General features: G+C 37.3%; 1 protein-coding gene across 1 annotated transcript in view; it reads right to left on the bottom strand.

The window, feature by feature from the left end:
* Window positions 1-807: 807 nt before the first annotated feature.
* Window positions 808-17,477, bottom strand: part of ARHGEF4 (Rho guanine nucleotide exchange factor 4) — a 76,140-nt gene continuing 59,470 nt past the window's right edge. The window contains exons 4-12 of the mRNA XM_015818503.1: window positions 15,662-15,841; window positions 14,253-14,447; window positions 11,732-11,911; window positions 11,031-11,263; window positions 10,139-10,268; window positions 7,953-8,084; window positions 4,054-4,297; window positions 2,622-2,699; window positions 808-965 (exon numbers count right to left, since the gene is read on the bottom strand). Coding sequence (XP_015673989.1) covers window positions 808-965; window positions 2,622-2,699; window positions 4,054-4,297; window positions 7,953-8,084; window positions 10,139-10,268; window positions 11,031-11,263; window positions 11,732-11,911; window positions 14,253-14,447; window positions 15,662-15,841 — 1,530 coding nt within the window. The remainder of the gene's footprint in view (window positions 966-2,621; window positions 2,700-4,053; window positions 4,298-7,952; window positions 8,085-10,138; window positions 10,269-11,030; window positions 11,264-11,731; window positions 11,912-14,252; window positions 14,448-15,661; window positions 15,842-17,477) is intronic.

The following is a 17,477-nucleotide window of genomic DNA, read 5'->3' as shown; positions in this document are numbered from 1 at the left end:
GCATCAAGTTAAAACCTGACAAGACAGATTACAAACTTACAAAATACAGTTATTTGCACTGTTACATAAATAAACATTTTATAAACACTGAAAAAAGTATTGTTGGCCAGGAGTTACGAGAAATTTATAGAAAGTAAAAGAAATTAAAAGGTAATTTAGGCTCATTTCCCTTCCCCTATATACATTAACTCAATTAGACTAAAAATGTCCTGGCTGTTAGCCACACTTCAGGCTGGTTAATCAAGTACTGGTTCCAGATCAGCTGTTTGACATAAGAGAAGGTGACGTCTGATCTCTGGGAATGTTCAGGCTGTTCTGGATTTCTGAAAATTTGGATAAGAGGAAGGGAGAAACTCATCATCCCAGGAAAATGGGCACCAGTAAGAATGTCAAACAGCTGCTCAGAGCAAATGACCGAGAAGTGGTGGTAGCTGCTCATCTACTGTTGTCTTTTCCTGTCAGTCTTTTTGACTCCTCAAATAAAGATTCCCAGATGAAAGGGTGGTCCAGAATAAAAGGGACAAAATAAGGAATTAAAAAATACATATATTCTGACATCCGTCTTCTAGGTACTCATCTGTATGGGCAGTCTCAGTTCATTTTCACTCACATACACACATGCACACGTACACAACAGATCATAACACTTTGAAGCTCTTCCAGTTGATCCAAAGGAAAGGAGTCGGGGGTGGTGGTGGGGGGAGAGAGGATGCTAAGCCAGAGGTGGAGGCAGTGCTTGGGCTTGCAGGACGAAGCATAAAGTGCTGTCTCAAAAGGGATTCAGGCACAAGGTCAGGCTGCCTCCCTTTATTTTCGAAACGGTGCCAGCCTGCTGATATTCTGCCAGAAGTTTGAAGGTTTGCGTTTGGGCTCTGCCAGCATGAAGACTTGCTGCTGGGGAAGGTTTGTAGGCAGAGTAGGGTGTTTCTGGCGCATCAAGAAATCGTAGTATGTCCTAGTGATCACTGCTGATGAAATGAGCAAAGAAAAAAAATATATTTTATAGCTGTATCTTCTGCTCTGCCTCCTCTGAGAACAGGAGTGTCCCATTCTCAATATGCTTTTTACTCAAATTGCAACCTTTAAACATTGTTGTTCAGCAGCAGACTGTTACTGTGAATACATGGGAAGAAAGGGGGAGGACTACATCGTCTGGAGGTTGTTTCTCGGTTTATGTCTGTGGAGATTCTCAGTCATCCAGGTCATAGTTATCCCAAAGATGCTTTTTTCACGAGACAGCTGGACTTTCTTGTTTTTCTCTGAAGACGTTTCGTTTCTCATCCATTCCCCACCATCCTGTCAGAGCTGAAGAAGCTTCTTGAATGACAAGCAAAATGTCTTCAAAGAAAAATAAGAAAATCCCATTGCCTCTAGAAACAAGCATCTTTGGGATTGTTTCTCGGTTATTTCTCTCAAAACTTTATTTACCAGATTTCTTCACTCTCACACCTCTAGATGTGGTGGGACCGCAACTCCTACTGAATTTGCATTTGCCGTACATTTGGAGAGTGCCAGAGTAGTAATAGCTATTCTGGGATACGGGGCCTAATTATTATGTTGTAAAACAACCCAAAACACATTAGGATGTCAAATTGAAAAATAGTATTCTTTAAAACGGGCAATTAAAGATTTGTCATATCTGAGTTTTGGAAACTAACATACTCTTAATACAGACTCCAATTAATTCAGTTTGCAGTGTGTATCACTGCTACAATTCAAGCGGCTACTAATGATCTTATGCCTACCATGCAATTTAAGCAGCTTGAAACATGAGTCCAGCTTGTCCTTACCCTGGAAATGACATGTGAGAAACTTAGTACTTATTGCATGTCTCCTGTTTCTCCAGACAAGTGCCGTCTCCTCATTACATTCAAAATTTTAAAACACTTCCCTACTAGAAAGGTGAATGATGAGCAAAATTCTGGCATTTACATATAGTTCAGTCAGGAGGGGTGGGGCAAAGCTGAAGATTTGACTTAGAAAGGCCCACCAAGTTCCATCTTCACATTTTAAAATAGTTAGAAAGTCAGTAAAATCAAGATGATGTAAAATCCTGCATGCATTACTATTTTCAATAAAAGAGTCTATGCTATGACTTTCCTGCCCCAGCAGGGGACAGCATCCAGCCAACCCTGTCTAGGCTCAAAAGTTAGGCAAAGTCAATTTAATTATTATTTGTCTGGGGGATGTCTAAGTAATACTGGAGCTATAACCCAGTCATGGGGAATTCTGAATGTTGATCCACACATGAAGTTGTGAAGTTTAAGAAACGCTGGTCTAGACTGACATGTTAAAAAGCACATTCTCCAGGAAGGCAGTGGTAAAGTGTTTCCTAATTACTGCCATGAAAATTACATGGATATGGCCTTGAGGTTACCTGGAATTAAGTTCAGCTTGACAAAGATGTTACCTTTCTGATTCCTGTACCACCAAATAAAGCCAAAATATTCTAAAGTAATTACTTGGCTTCTAAATAGATCTTTTTTTTAAAACTGCAGCTTCTGAAGATAACCAAGGATTGGATCATAGGCTATTAATTCAAATAATTTTAGGCCATTGAGCTGTGATATTTATTTTAGGGGAGAGGTGAACAAGGAGGGCAGACATCTCTCTTGACTTGCCTTTTGGCTTTCCACTCTGATTTTGTTTGCTGGCATTAAGCATAGCTTGTTTCTTCTGCATTTCAGTGATGGAAAAACCTTGAACATGAAAGAGAAGCTGTTAATCCAGCTAGGCTTTTGTAGCTAAGTAATGTAAACATATGCAGGGGGGGGAGGACAAGGGGCATATCAAGCAGAAAATCCCAATGTGTGCAATAGAAACTATACCAAGCAGTTCAATTTTATATCTCCAGAATAAGTTCATTGTTATTCCAAAGTCCATATTGTATATCATAACAATCTAATTAAGGTACTATTTTGTTCAGCTCCCACAAATAAGTATTGTAAAGAACATACAGTCTGTGCAGTCCTTAACTAAATGTAGGAGAGGAGATAGGAATTAACAAATATAGATTAAGGTCTGAGAAGGAAAGCGATAGGAATGGAAACTATGAAAAAATTAGACTAAAACTGTTCAGAAAACAGTCTAGTTTTCAGGAAGGATTTTTTAAGAGGAAGAACTCAATTTGTAAGGCTAAAAGGTTGCTGCAGGCAATGGGTCTCCATGGGACCAGATAAAGGGATATGCTATTGCAGTCTTCTTCAAACTGATGTACTCTAGATATATTGAGCCTACAATCCCTATAATTCCCTGTCAGCCTAACAATTCACAGTGCTGGCTGGCAATTCTAGGAGTTATAGACCCAACAGACTGGAAGTGCATTAGCTTGGAAAATACTAATTTAGGGAATCCTATGGCTCTGCCTCTCAGCATTCCTCATCGTTGGCCATATAGGTAGTCCTTGATTTATGTTCATCATTGAGCCCAGAATTTTGGTCGTAAGTTGTGGTATTTGTAAGTTGAGTCATTATGTGACTGGATTCAATTTTACGACTATTTTTATGATGGCCATTAAGTGAATTACCTTGGTTGTTAAGTAAACCATGTAATCATAAATCTGAGTTCAATTTTTTGGCCAGAAAACAGCAAAAACCCTCACATGATACTGCAGCCATCCATAAATGCCATCAGTTGCCAAGCCCACAAAATGCAGTCATAGGACCACTGAGGTGGCATGGCAATTGTAACAAGGATGGGTCATAATGAACTTTTTTTTCCAGTTTGTTGTAACTTCAAATACTTTGTTAAGCGACCAATCATAAGTTGAGGGCTGCCTTACTCACTGATAACTCCGCAGCATATTAAGGGCCACTGTTCTCTGTCTTTTACTCATGAGTACTCTGCAAAACTAGATTTATAAAATAAGCACTTGAAAAATTCAAAAATTATATGTGATAGAAATTTTTGCAGTATGTGACTCTTGAGAATGTAGAGTCAATAACAAAGTGGGAACATTTTAAAAATTTAATACATAGTTAAGGTGTAGGAAAGTTCAGTGAAAGACATTCTCATCATAGTGGCTCACAGTGATGGTTCATGGCTATTGCATACCTGTTTCCTGGTCAAGCTGAACTTGCTTCCTTTCATTCTCAAATGCCTTGAGCCAGCGTTGCTTCTGTTCTGGTTTCTTTGCACAGAATAAATGAACTTCTTCAGTGTCCTGGCAATACAGTTTGAATGCGTTTTTAATAGTAATATTAAAATCTTTATCCTTTCCATCTTCCACATCCAGAATCTCCATAAGATCCATGTTGATCCGACTCTTATAATAGAGGATGTCACGACGTAGGAGATCCTAAGGAAAAAAAAAGAAATATTTTAGTGCACACTTCTCAGATGCAACAATGGTTAGCCAAAGAACACCGATTTCCCATGTACAGAATAATGGTACAGAGTTTTTTTTAACCCTTATCTGAAACAAAAATTACTTTCAGGATTTACATTAAATTCCTTTTCCAGGAAAGAGTTGGGGGAGATTTCACTTAGTTGCGAGGGGAGGTGCCATTCAGAAGTTCTAAAACCTAAACCCCAGCCAGCATAGCCAAAGGCAAGACATTATGGAAATAATGTCCAAAATAGCCTTACACTGTAAGATTGCCTAAATAGATTGCCTACAAACTCTGCTTCTAAAAGATATTTTGCTATAGTCATATGGATACCTAGTTTGTCTCTAGAATGATTCAAACTATAAGAAATTCATACAGTTCTGAAGAACATTTACTTAAGTTAGGAAGCATCTGGTCCAAAATGCTCTCTGAAGACAAAGTATTTCTGTTTTTAAATATACTTTGATATATACTTCAAGGACAACTGCTAAAGGAAGTATATACCAAATCATTATGTGAATGTTCCACTTCAAGAAATTCTTCTGATAATCTTGTAGATAGATTGTATGTTCTATGAGGACATGTCCTACTAGTTTACTCTTTTCTTTCCTTCAAAGACTGGAATGCTATTTGGATATGAAATTCTCCAAGCAGGAAAGAAGAAATTAGCAAATTATGTAAAGTAAATCAGCTCTACAATCATGTTACTATTGCAAGCTTGAGGTCTTGAAACCCCTCAATTATCCAAGGAAATCAAAAATCTAAAAAAGATTTTTTTAGATGAGAAGAAAATGAGAAGAAAATTCTGTTTTGCAACAAGGGCAATTGCTTGTTGATATTGACAAAGATTGGTATTAATATTTAATATTTAAATAGATTATCTCTTTAGTGAAGCCAATACTATCTAATGGAACCAATCATATATCACCTGGGAGGCCTTCGCCAACCAGGAGGGACATGGATCAAATAAACAGTTGGTTGGGTTAGCAATACTGAGGATTCTGTCCACCTCTTCACGAGCTACTACCTGAAGCTCATTCCAGCTAACCATGCAGGGCTTTGTTTCTTCACTTCATTAAGATAAGCCCTACTCTGAACAAATCTGAATTATCTGCCAAATCCCTAGCATATTCCTCACAAACAGCCTCATCCCTCCCCAATGGGTCATATTTAAAAGAAATGCTGAATCCTATAGAAAACCTCCAAGTTTTCTCTAGAATCCAGCAGGGTCCATTAGTTGGAACAAGTGGAGCTGCATGCATGCACAAGCCTGCCTGGTGGTTCGGTTCTGAACAGGACATGGCACAGTAGTGGGCTGCCGCCTGGGGGTTGGAAACCCCTGTTTTAAAGGCCTCAAAGTAGCATCCCAGCCACCCCTGCCCTGTAATTACAGCTGGTGCTAAACTTAAACCCAGATAGCATTATCTCCAAAAGGAAACTCTCCCTTCTAAGGCCACACAGGCATTTGTTATGATGCCAGTTTGGCTGCCTCATCCATAATTTAATCACGAATGTGTTCTTATTACAATTTGGTATTCAAGAGCCACAACCAGAATCCATATACACCAAAGATCCAATAACCAGGATGATGGCTGGCACCAATCCTGTCATAAAGATGAGCAACCTACCCTCAACCTCCCGTCTTATTTTCCTTTGTCTGTCACAACTGTGTTGGAACCACCTTCCCTCTTCCCTCATCGCCCACCTCCAGTTATCCCATTCTCACAGCTGACACCATAAACAACCACTCCCAGTTGTTCGTGCCTCCAACACTCACCACATAGGGGGAATATCAATATGGGTCACTGATGTGGATCCAATTCAGTCCAATCAGAGACATTCACCGCTGAACCACACTCTTTCACTATCCACACCTACCTATAATTAATTTCCTATTCATGTGATTTGTTTTGTAAATATAAGATATTTGGAGGTATACTTTTGTAGAAAAATGCATAAAAACACTTTTTTGTTGTTTTATATACTGACATATTACCACTTAAACAAGATTGTATTTTATGAAAAGATGTATAGTACACAGGAAAGCACCACATCTAACATTTTTATTGATAAGAATAGCTCATACCACCATTGACACTTGGGAAATAAAAATAAGTTACATACAAAAGTTATGCAGAGCTCTAGAAAAGGACAAAGATAAGCAGGGATGCAGACATGTTGAAGGGCTAGAGGAAATGGTAACGATATTCTCACTAATTTGTCTTTTATGGCAACCATTTTGTAAAGAGACACATCTTCCCATGATAGCCACTTTAGGGGAGTAATTATGATATACAGTACTCCAGGAATTTGTATATGCTCATTGGTTAAATGGATTGCTTCTTCTCACTAGCTATGAGAGGTATGGGGAGGGAAGGAAAAATGCAACACCCAGGTTTCTTTAAAGCTTGCATAAATCTAGAAGTTCAAATAGTCCATTTTATTAATCTGATTACAAATTCAGCAATTTTAGAAAGTCACTATTAATTTTGGGAGCTTAGGCCAAAAGTTATATTTTTTTTTAGATTGGGTGCTATATACTGATGTTACTATCTATGTCTTGAATATCAACAAATACAACAGTGTGTATGAACATCTGCATAGGCAAGAAACAATTAAGCTATGGCTATTGACTAATGTATGTACAATGTTATACACAACTTCCCCCTATCACCCACTTAGTGGGTTTTCAAAGTATTACATAATGATTGGCAATTGTTCACATGACCACAGAATGGAGTTGGAATATTATAACTGGACCAAGCATTAAGCTTTAACTGTATTTTTTTTTTTAAAAAAACTGGCTAAACAAATAAAGCAGGGAAAGATCCACCATCACTGATGTAAGAATTATGATATCTCTTATAACATCTGCTCTTTTATAGAATAGCAGGTTTATATATCGTTCCATAGTGTTTTACAGCACTCTCTGTAAATCAGCATATTGCCCCCAACAATCTGGGTCCTCATTTTACTGACCTCAGAATGATAGAAAACTGAGTCAACCTTGAGCCGGTTAGGATCAAACTTCTTGGAAGTGGGCAGAGTTAGTCTGCAATACTGCATTCTAACCACTCTGCCACCACAGTTCATATCCTTTGAGGATTCTCACTTAGGCATGTACTTTAACACTTAACTGGATGGATACATATTTAGTTGGAAATATTTGTAGAATTCTTTGTTTTACCATACATCAGTAGAATTTAAATTCTAAGGAAGAACACGGGTGGCAATTCTGGTGGATTTAATTTGATAGCATTTTCATCTGCATCTTTTCTTTTATAAATGCTAAATACGTAACTTTCCTGCAGCGTTGCAAAATAGTTCACAGCAGGCTTTTTCATTAATGACCTTAGTACAAATCCACAGAAAGCCAGCCTGAAAGAAATTTCAGCCTTATAGGCATTGTTGTAGAGTTCTCTCTCTGCCTCTCTCCCAGATTCTTTCCTTGATTTGTTTAAATGGTGATGCTTAGTGTAATAGGTCAGCCGCCAACACACTGTCATGTTCTTTAAACAAAATGCTTGAATGCTACATGTTAAAAAGCAATTGAGAAAAGATGTAATTTTGCTGCCACCAGGAGACAGTGTATGTGGGCAGAGGCAGCAGTAGCTCTTAGCTTACCTTCTTGCAGCATACAAGTTGGTGATCAAAGAGGAAGAACATTCTTTGATGGCTTTTTGCTTGAGGCTGGGAAATTTTGGTTAACTCTCCAGAGTAGATGAGTTCAGAACTCTTAACAAGGACGTCTTCACCCTGTCAATCAAAACAGAAGGGCATGCACTTTCTTTTCCACAGAAGAAGATAAGCAACATACAGCAGCTTAGTACTGAAAGTCTCTAGGGTCACAAATGTCTTATCATTCATCTTCCAACTTTGCACCCTCTGGGTTAGACTAAAAATCAGGGCATCCACATAAAAGTGGCAATAAGTTTGCTACTATTCTAAATCAATTTTTCTTCCTTTCTCCGCTGCTCTTTGGAAATATGGAAAGTGTTTGAAACAACGTGTGATGATTTTAGTGTTATTTTTTAAGCTATTCTTATTTTTAAGACTCCACTTGGGAAGTACCTAACTGGCACAATTAATCCTACATAAGTCAGTCAGTCTATATAAAGTGACTTATCATTGCCAATCATTTTATTTTGTATTTTATTATGGAGAGGTAGACAAATGATGTTGCGAACAGAAAATTAGTTGGAGTTACTAAGTATCTATAACTTTGAAAATAAGTCTACTCTAAGCCATACTTTCCTGAGGCTTCCCATAGGTTTTACATCATCTGTCTTATGTAAGTCAGACTGAAATGGCTCTTTCACTCAAGCCTAGTGAGGATAATCTTTTGTTGAGATTTTTGGCTGTAAGATGGCTTCCCAAAGTAAGTGTTGAAAATAATCTAGTTGGAGTAATATTTTCTACGAAGCAACGTGCTTTGAGAATAAAGGGATCTGTGATCCAACATAACTAGAGGATGCTACTTTTGGCAAATCAGAGCAGAAGGGCTTCTAGAGCAGCGGTTCTCAACCTATGGGTCGCGACCCCATTTGGGGTCGATCGACCATTTCATGGGGTCGCCAAGCAAGGCTGTCCGCCATTTTTTGTCCGCCATTTTTCCCCCTTTTCCGGCGGGTGCCTTACCTCCCTTGAGCTGGGCCAGCTGGTGGTCGGCCTGCTCCATCTCTGCCGCTTGCCAGCTACGCCTCGGCCGGCGCAGGGGGCGGAACCACACATGCGTGGCGCTCCCGGGCAGGGAAAGTCCTCGACTTACGACCGGTTGGGTAGTCCTCGACTTACGACCGGTTTAGTCCTCGACTTACGACCGGTTTAGTCCTCAACTTACGACCAGTTGGGGTCGCGGCATTAAAAAGGTTGAGAACCACTGTTCTAGAGCTACATTTAAACAAGCATGCTTCAATGATAATAAGCCTCACTGAAGTTGAGCAACCCCAGAGCAGATTCAGAATTTTGGTACAAGTATGTCTCCTATTCCCATGGGATATATGATTTTATTATTGAACTACAATTGACTTTATTTCCCCAAATGATATGATTACCAATTGTACAGTAAATCTATTCTGTATTTTAATCTTCTTTTATGGTGTCTAAAAGGTCACAATCCAAACAGAGAGGAGATCCAAAGCACATGTACAATATATACGTACAGGCTTGCATATTTACTCAAAAGCTTTAACAGCATTTACTGTGGATAGCTTCAGTGCATTTAACTTTGTGTTAGATTGTGGCCAGTATATGACTAGCTCAAAAGAAGATCTTCCCTTTATCCATCCTGTTTTGTTTTTTCAGATAGAGGAAAATACTTCTCAACTTTTTTATCCTTTGACAAATGACCATATGATGTGCTTATGTTGATGCCTATTAAGAAAACAGTGACAATTCGTATCACTTAAGGCTCTGAAGTACAGAACATCATAAACAGAAGCAGAGTCTATTTTCAACAAATGCAGTCCATTTGAAAACAAACTGGAAGGCATTAATTACAGTCAAAACATTCCTGGGTAACTGTAATTCAGACTAAGAATTAATTAAACTTAATTGTGTTTTTTATTGCTAAGCATTTGGCCACAACATATAGGAATATTTGCAAACTTATAAATAGGGTTATTTAATTTAATAACAAGCAGACAGAAATAGTAGATTAATTCGTCAATTAAAATATGTAAAATGTTATTAATTTGGATAAGATAGTACTGTATATGATATTCCCTTGCCCAGTAGAAGAGTTATGAGTTTGTGCACATAAGCAAGAATAATTCATGTAGCTCCTTGTTTTAAAGACGTTTGCATTTTACCTCCCAGTCCTCTATTGAGCTCTGCCACTGAGCAATTTTGTCTATATTTTCCAAACGCCTCTTCCTTTCATTGATGAGCCGTGCTACATTTTTCATGGCATTCAAAGCAGCTTCAACATCTTTAAAATCCCTACAGATGAAATAGATTCCTTTAGAGATATGAGCAAAAATGGAACAAAAATGTAAAGAACTAGCCTTCTACTGCAATGTACCAGAAATTGGCAAGGAAATTATGGGTCAGAATGAAATATATCTACCTCTATCTCATTTGAGAGAGAAAAAGGGGGGAGAGGGAGGGAGGGAGGGGGAAAGAGAGAGAGAGAGAGAGAATGAAAATGTAATCATCCCAATTTTGATTTTCTCTCTACTTATTTGGAGAACTAACAATACTATATTTAACATTTTGATACTGGATTATTATTTTTCTAAACTACAAACCTTTGCAATGGCTGTCAGTTATGCTGATTGTTCTTAAAAATTTGTTTTTCCAAGTGTTGAAGTAGCATTAACCCTCCCTCACTCTGTTGATTCTGCAGGGAAATGGATTATTATTTTCCTATCTCTGTTGCAATTTATGCCACTTTCTGATAAAGGCAATGGAAATTGTGGGTAGAATCTCAGGATTTTATAGAAAGAGCTTCTCAAACCTGCACTAATCACTTGCAATCATTCTTCGGTTACAAGGCAACTAGTTTTTAAATGCTATCAGAAAAGAATGAAATTTGCCCATCAAGATGAATAACCTGTTAGATCTCTAAAAAAAAACTGCTTAAATTTAATTACAAAGGGATGTTACCAGTAGGCAATAAACAAAAGTTGTTAGAATAACTAAAACATAATGACAGTTTTCTTTCTATCTATTTTTTTTTTTTAAATCCTCACTTCTCCTTACCTATGCTGTGAATTGGTATATTTCAGCAATTCTGCAAGCTGTAGGGGATACTTGCAAATTTTTTGCACTGGTGTTAGGAGGAAACCATCCAGAGAGATATCAATCATCTTCTGAAGGAGCCGGCATGCTTCGAAGAAATAGACGTATTTGTTCACTTTGGTAAGCCGGGAAAGTTCCATGCAAGCATTTGGGTGATTGTTGCAGTACTCCGAATAAATCTGGAACTCATTTTGCTGAATTGGAAGCCAAAAGATTGTATTATGGAGAACAGGATCAATTTTATTTTTGAAACCACAATAATCCAGCCTAACACAAAATACAAATGAAAATAGTTTAAAATAAATGAACACAACACCATGTGAAATCTTGAACAATAACATTAATTCAATTGGACAATAAAAGAATGCCTTAGGCCAGCCTTTCTCAATTGGAGTTCCACAAGAGGTTGTAAATATAATTTCCAGGAATAGGGTTCACTGAGCTTAATGAAACTTTGGAGTGAGCATTCTTAATATATCAGCCACTCCATCACAGGTGTGTAGGTTTTTTTCTCTTAGAATTCCTGTCCAGAATAGACATTGCTCGGAATTCTTGGAATGAAGTTCATGCACCTGAGGGGTATGGATAATCACTTGACTGCAATTTCCAGAACCTGATAAACCTGGCCCTTAGCTTGCTTACTTGCACAAATGTCAACTTACATATTCCAGGAAGCAGGAGCCAACCTCACTTAGATGCGGGCAGTCTTTGTTGAATTTCTTCTCCAGGGCTTTAACAAATTTTTTCTGGCATTTGTAGATATCCTCAATATTCCCAAATATAGTCTTTAACTGTTCTTCAGTGAACATATCTGCTCGTTTACGGCATTGTTTTATATAGCCCTAGAAAGGGTCAAAATTTGTAATGCAGAGTCAAAATAATCTGCAGTTCCACTCTGTCTTAGTCAAAAGGCTATATAGATAGAAGAACAATATAATGATGCTACAGCAACTTAGCTCTTATTGACATGCAATGAAAAGACCAACTATGATAAAAACAAATCTGGAATTTCTGTATTCAAAATTCAAAAGTCTGATGCTTCTACTTTTAAGATGCCCATAATTAGAGACAGACCTAATACATGCCTTATATTAAATAAAACTAAATTGCATCTACATGTCATACTCAAAGAAACATACTCTACAATTGTAAAAAATGATTCACTGGCATTTTATTCAGTTTGGTTTTTTCAGATTCCTGATAAAAATTTATATAGGATGATGATGAGTCACAAAGGAAATGTGCATATTTCAGCAAAAATCTGAACTTATTTTCCCTTTTGTTCTAAATAGCTAGTTGATCAAGTTTTGGGATTCTATAATCTTCTAGTACTTGAAATGAACACTTAATATTAGAACCATCATTTAAAAGGCACAACAAAAAATGTTTTTCCTGCATAAACTCAGGAAGCTCAGACTGCCCCAGGAGCTATTGATACACTTCTACTTCTATAATTGTCAGATTTGGTACAGCAACCAAACAGGACAGGTAAGATAGAACAATTGTAACCAGCCTGCCTTCCATAGAAAGCCTATATATTGTGTGGGTCAGAAGGAGGGCTGAGAAATTATTTGCAGACCCCTTGCATCCTGTACCTAAACTGTTTCAATTCCTCTCCTTGGGATGGCACTATAGGGCATTAGACATAGGGACAGCTTTTTCCCTTGTGCCACCACTCTGCTGAACACTTAATTCTCACAGTGCTACTGGTATCTAATGTCTATGGGTATTTACCCATGTAGTATGACTGCAGTATTATTCTTTATCCTTTTTATTATCTTCTTTATCCCCCCCCTTTTATTGGTATTATTATAATTATTTTGTTTGTTATTATTCTGTTGCTTTGCCTGTACATTGAGATCTTCTGTTCCGGAGACAAATTCCTTTTCTATCTAATCACACTTGGCCAAATAAAGCATTCAATTCAATGCAAAAAAATCTAAGTGGCAGAAATTGTCACACTCTTTTTTTTTTATTGAAAAGTTTTTATAAAAGTTACAATATAAACCCCAAAACCAACCCACCCTAAACCCCCCCTCTCCCTCCCCCACTTCCCAGAGCTGAATACAGGGTTACAAATATAATAATCATAATCTAACTAACATTAACCAACTATATAAATAACCAAGTCCATAATGCGCTTTAACTCCCCTTTAACATAAATATAATAATAATAATTAAAACATAAACAAATTAGTATCCTAATTATTAAACAATAGAATATTGTTAAACAATACTAATACTAAAAATAATAATAATATCATATAATTAAAACTAATAAAAATTTCACTATAATAAACTATTAATACTAATAATACTCTAAAATTTACTCATAGGCTAAATGGAACTTTTTAGTCCCATAGAAATTGTCACACTCTTGTAGTTTCTCAAATAAAGATTCCCTAAGGATTCAGAGCTTAAGACTTGTATAGCAGAAATAGATTGACAGCGGTATATTTAATTCAAGGATGAGTTCTGGCGAACAGCTAACATTGTACCCATCCACAAGAACGGGTCTAAGGAAGAAGCTAGAAACAATAGGCCAGTAAGCTTAATATCTGTAATAGTGAAGTTAAAGGAATCACTCCTGAAAGAAAGGATTGACAAACATTTAAGAGAGCACAACTTGATGGAACCAAAGCAGGATGGCTTTACTGAGGGCAGATCACATCAAACTAATCTGACTGACTTTTTAAACTATGTCAGAAATGTTTTGGATGAAGGTGGTACTGTGGACATAGCCTATCTCGATTTTAGGTCTTTTTCTGCTGTCAGTTTTTCTATGTTTCTAGAGCTTTTTAGAATTCTTATTTTTTTCTTAAACATCAGCCAATCAACATCTTTGACCAAAGAACACTAGCAAACAAGATAGATTGATGACATCAACAAGTATTACAGGCCCAATTGGCAAAAGAAAGCTCAGGACCGTATTGGTTGGAAACATGTTGGATGAAGAGGCCTTCATCCTGCAGTGGATAGACCAGGGGTAGTCAACCTTGGCTCTTTTATGACTCGTGGACTTCAACTCCCAGAATTCCTGAGCCAGCTGTGCTAGCTCAGGAATTCTGGGAGTTGAAGTCCACGAGTCATAAAAGAGCCAAGGTTGACTACCCCTGGGATAGACAATGTCTAAAACGATGTTGATACTAGCAAATAACACATATTATTTATATGTCTCATTACCTCACAGATGTCTTTTAGGTGTTTGATGTAATCTCTTTCTGTGCTTAGAATTTCATTAATAACATTGGTTCTCATTTGATCCTTTGTTGTATGCCCCATTCCATAGCGATGAGCAGCATTTCTTCCATCTTCTTCCCGACCGTCTTCTAACTTCAGAGGATAGTCTTCAATTGGTTCATCCTGGTTTACTCGGAGCTATATCAAATATGCATTATTATCTTAACATTATTCAATTACTGAGAGGTAGGTGGAGTTTGGGCATCCATGTAAAAATATCAAACCTGTGAGTTGTATTCTGTCTAATAAGAATTTGAAAAGCCTTGGTTTACGGTATGGACCTAAAAAACCCTAATTAATCTCTGTTCCATTTCATCTAGTAATCCATTTGTCTGTTTTGCTATTAGTACACCTATTTCAACAGTAATACAGTATTTTTGCTTTCTTTCTAAAACCAATAAAGTACTTTCATCACCCTTTCTCCAATATCTGTAGTACTGCTGCATTCAATTATTTTTTCAAGAACAACAAACTCTTTTAAGCATCTTAGAAGGAACAAGTAACAGAGTTAGATGTAATTGTAATGAGCCACGGCCATATCACAGATGTGAAGAAGGGTTCTATGTTCCAGAATTCAAGGATTGGAGCTGGCTATGTTTTTAAAATTGCATAGTTCAAATTCTCTTATTGTATCCCTGTACTTCAGCACCTCTTGAATGTCCAGTGCAATATCACAATTTATGATATTAAAGGTTAAGTATTTACTTGGTGGTAAATTAGGTAATTGGCCATGTAGGATCATTGATCAATGTTTTTTCTTAGAAAAAAATCAAGGACTTTATCTCCAGTATAGAAAGAATCCATTGGAAGTACTTATCCAACAGTATCTTTACTAATGTGGATACAGAGCAAATGATAGCATATTATATAAAAAACATAAGACAGCTGTATAACATATATTCAACTCTGCATCTTCATCCTAAAATATGTTATTGTTTTATACATCAAGTGTTTATAACTTTTCCTCCTCCACTCAAACTAAGCACCATAGACAAGTAACTACAAATTATTGCTGTATAGAAGGGAACATTAATGATATCATTAACAATCTTGGATTGCATCCACAGAGATATGGTGTTGAAATCATGGGAAGTGATAGTTCTTCTAGGACTAATGCAATTGCCAACCTTTTTTTTTTGTCTTTCTCAATAAACATGGGAAATATACAAAACATCCAGTATAAATCCAAAGATATGTTTACACAGTTTAAAAATAAAGACAGGTAACTACAAATTATTGCTGTATGAAAAATATATTAAAACTAGTAGGCAGCCGTATTTAAACCACACAACGATGCATTCAAATTAACTTCTCTCCCCAGTTCATTGATGAAAGGTTACATAGATTCTTACCCGTATGAAGCTGGCTGGGAACCAGCCTTCATTCTCCATTATCCTGCCCCACCACCATTCTTTGTTAGTAGCATCCATTACTTCAACAACATCGCCAGCCTTGAAACCTAGTTCTTGGTCATCCATAGTGACATGATCCCAGAGTGCTTCTGCATAGACCACACCACCATCACTGATGAGCTGAAACAGAGAACACAAAAATTTGCACAAAGTTATATTGGAGAGATGATCCAGTTTGCTGGGGAGGGGAAGGACAAAAAGGGAAAGGGGTGTTTTTGCCCTACCTATTCAGTAGACTTTAATGGAGATATTGTCACTGATCTAACAAACAACAAAATAATGGCTTTGCTGATATAAGTGCTGTTAAGTTTCTCTTTTCTGTCGAACAAGGAACCTAAAGTTTGCTAATGATTAGAAATTGATTAGCAGCCACTTAGTTTTGAAATGTCAAGCTTGCTTTGTTGTTAAAACTTGCATCCACTGGACAAGTCTCTGCAGTTTTCTTGGCAAGATTCTTCAGAAGTGATTTGCCATTGCCTCCTTCATATGGATGAAAAGTGACCAGCCCAAAGTCACCTAGCTGGCTTTGTGCCTAAGACTAGAATTCATAGCCACACACCTCATAATTATAGCATCTGGTCTCATTCTTAGGATTTCCACCTCTCCAGCCTGTGTATGTTTTGTAACATCCTACATAATGAAGAATTTTGGAGATCATGAAAACTGTTAGTTAATCCTAATAAAGTTATTACCAAATTACGATTCAGAAATTAAAATGTTTGCTCTTTCCTCAAAGTGAAATTCAACTTGGAATAGATAGCTGAAGGAGATGGCTGACAGAATATATATATATATATATTTCTAGAACTGAGGCAAATAATATTTCAAACAGTATTTAGACTATCCTATATTTCAAAAAAATAACTGATTGATCATTTGTCATCAAGTTGTTTTGACTCTTAATGACCATCTAGATATTTTTCATGATCTATCCTTAACCTTAATTATTTAGCTCCTGCAACGGCAACCACATCACCACTGTATCTAAGTTTATTCACCTGGCTGAGAATTGTCCTCTGAAGGCAGTTCTTCAAGGCAGACCATACTAGGAAACCAAAGTCATGCCAGCCAGCACTACTTTTACTATAAACTTACTGTAACAGAATCTGCAGCTTCCCCCCTCCCTCCCTCCCTTTATTTTCATGAGAATAAACAAGGGACAGTTTTGTCTGAGACATTTTCTTGGGTTATGTTCTGTTTCTTTTATCTGACTGTTACCTTGATAGTAGCTGCCTCTCCCTGATTTTGTCTACTCATACCATCAGATCTGGGTGGAGGGATATGCTATTGAATCTCTATTAAAGAGTTCCATCAGGGGGACCCAGGAAAAGAGTCTTTTCTGTCACATGCTCTTTGAAACACTGTCCCTCTGGAGATATGATGAGCGCCCAAACCTGTCAGCTTTCATCAGACCTTGAAACCTGCCCATATCATACACCTATGACATTGCCATAGGTGTATACTACAGGCCACCCAACCAAACAGAGGAAATAGATGAACTTTTTGCTAGTCAGCTAACTAAGGTATGTAGGAAGCACATCACAATAGTAATGGGGTACTTTAACTACCCTGACATCAACTGGGACACAAACTCTGCACCAAGTGGAAGATCAAACCGGTTCCTGGCAAACCTAGCAGACAACTTTGTCTCCCAAAAAGTAGAGAAGGGAACTAGGGGATTAGCCATTTTGGATCTAATTCTCACTAACAGAGATGAAATGATAGAAGGTGTTGAAGCCATAGGAACCCTGGGAGG

The sequence above is a fragment of the Protobothrops mucrosquamatus genome, unplaced genomic scaffold (genome assembly GCF_001527695.2).
Source record: "Protobothrops mucrosquamatus isolate PMUCROS unplaced genomic scaffold, P.Mucros_1.0 scaffold755, whole genome shotgun sequence".
In the NCBI taxonomy this organism is placed as follows: Eukaryota; Metazoa; Chordata; class Lepidosauria; order Squamata; family Viperidae; genus Protobothrops; species Protobothrops mucrosquamatus.
The sequence above is the reverse complement of the archived record's forward strand: the minus strand, read 5'-3'. Positions and strand labels throughout refer to the sequence as shown.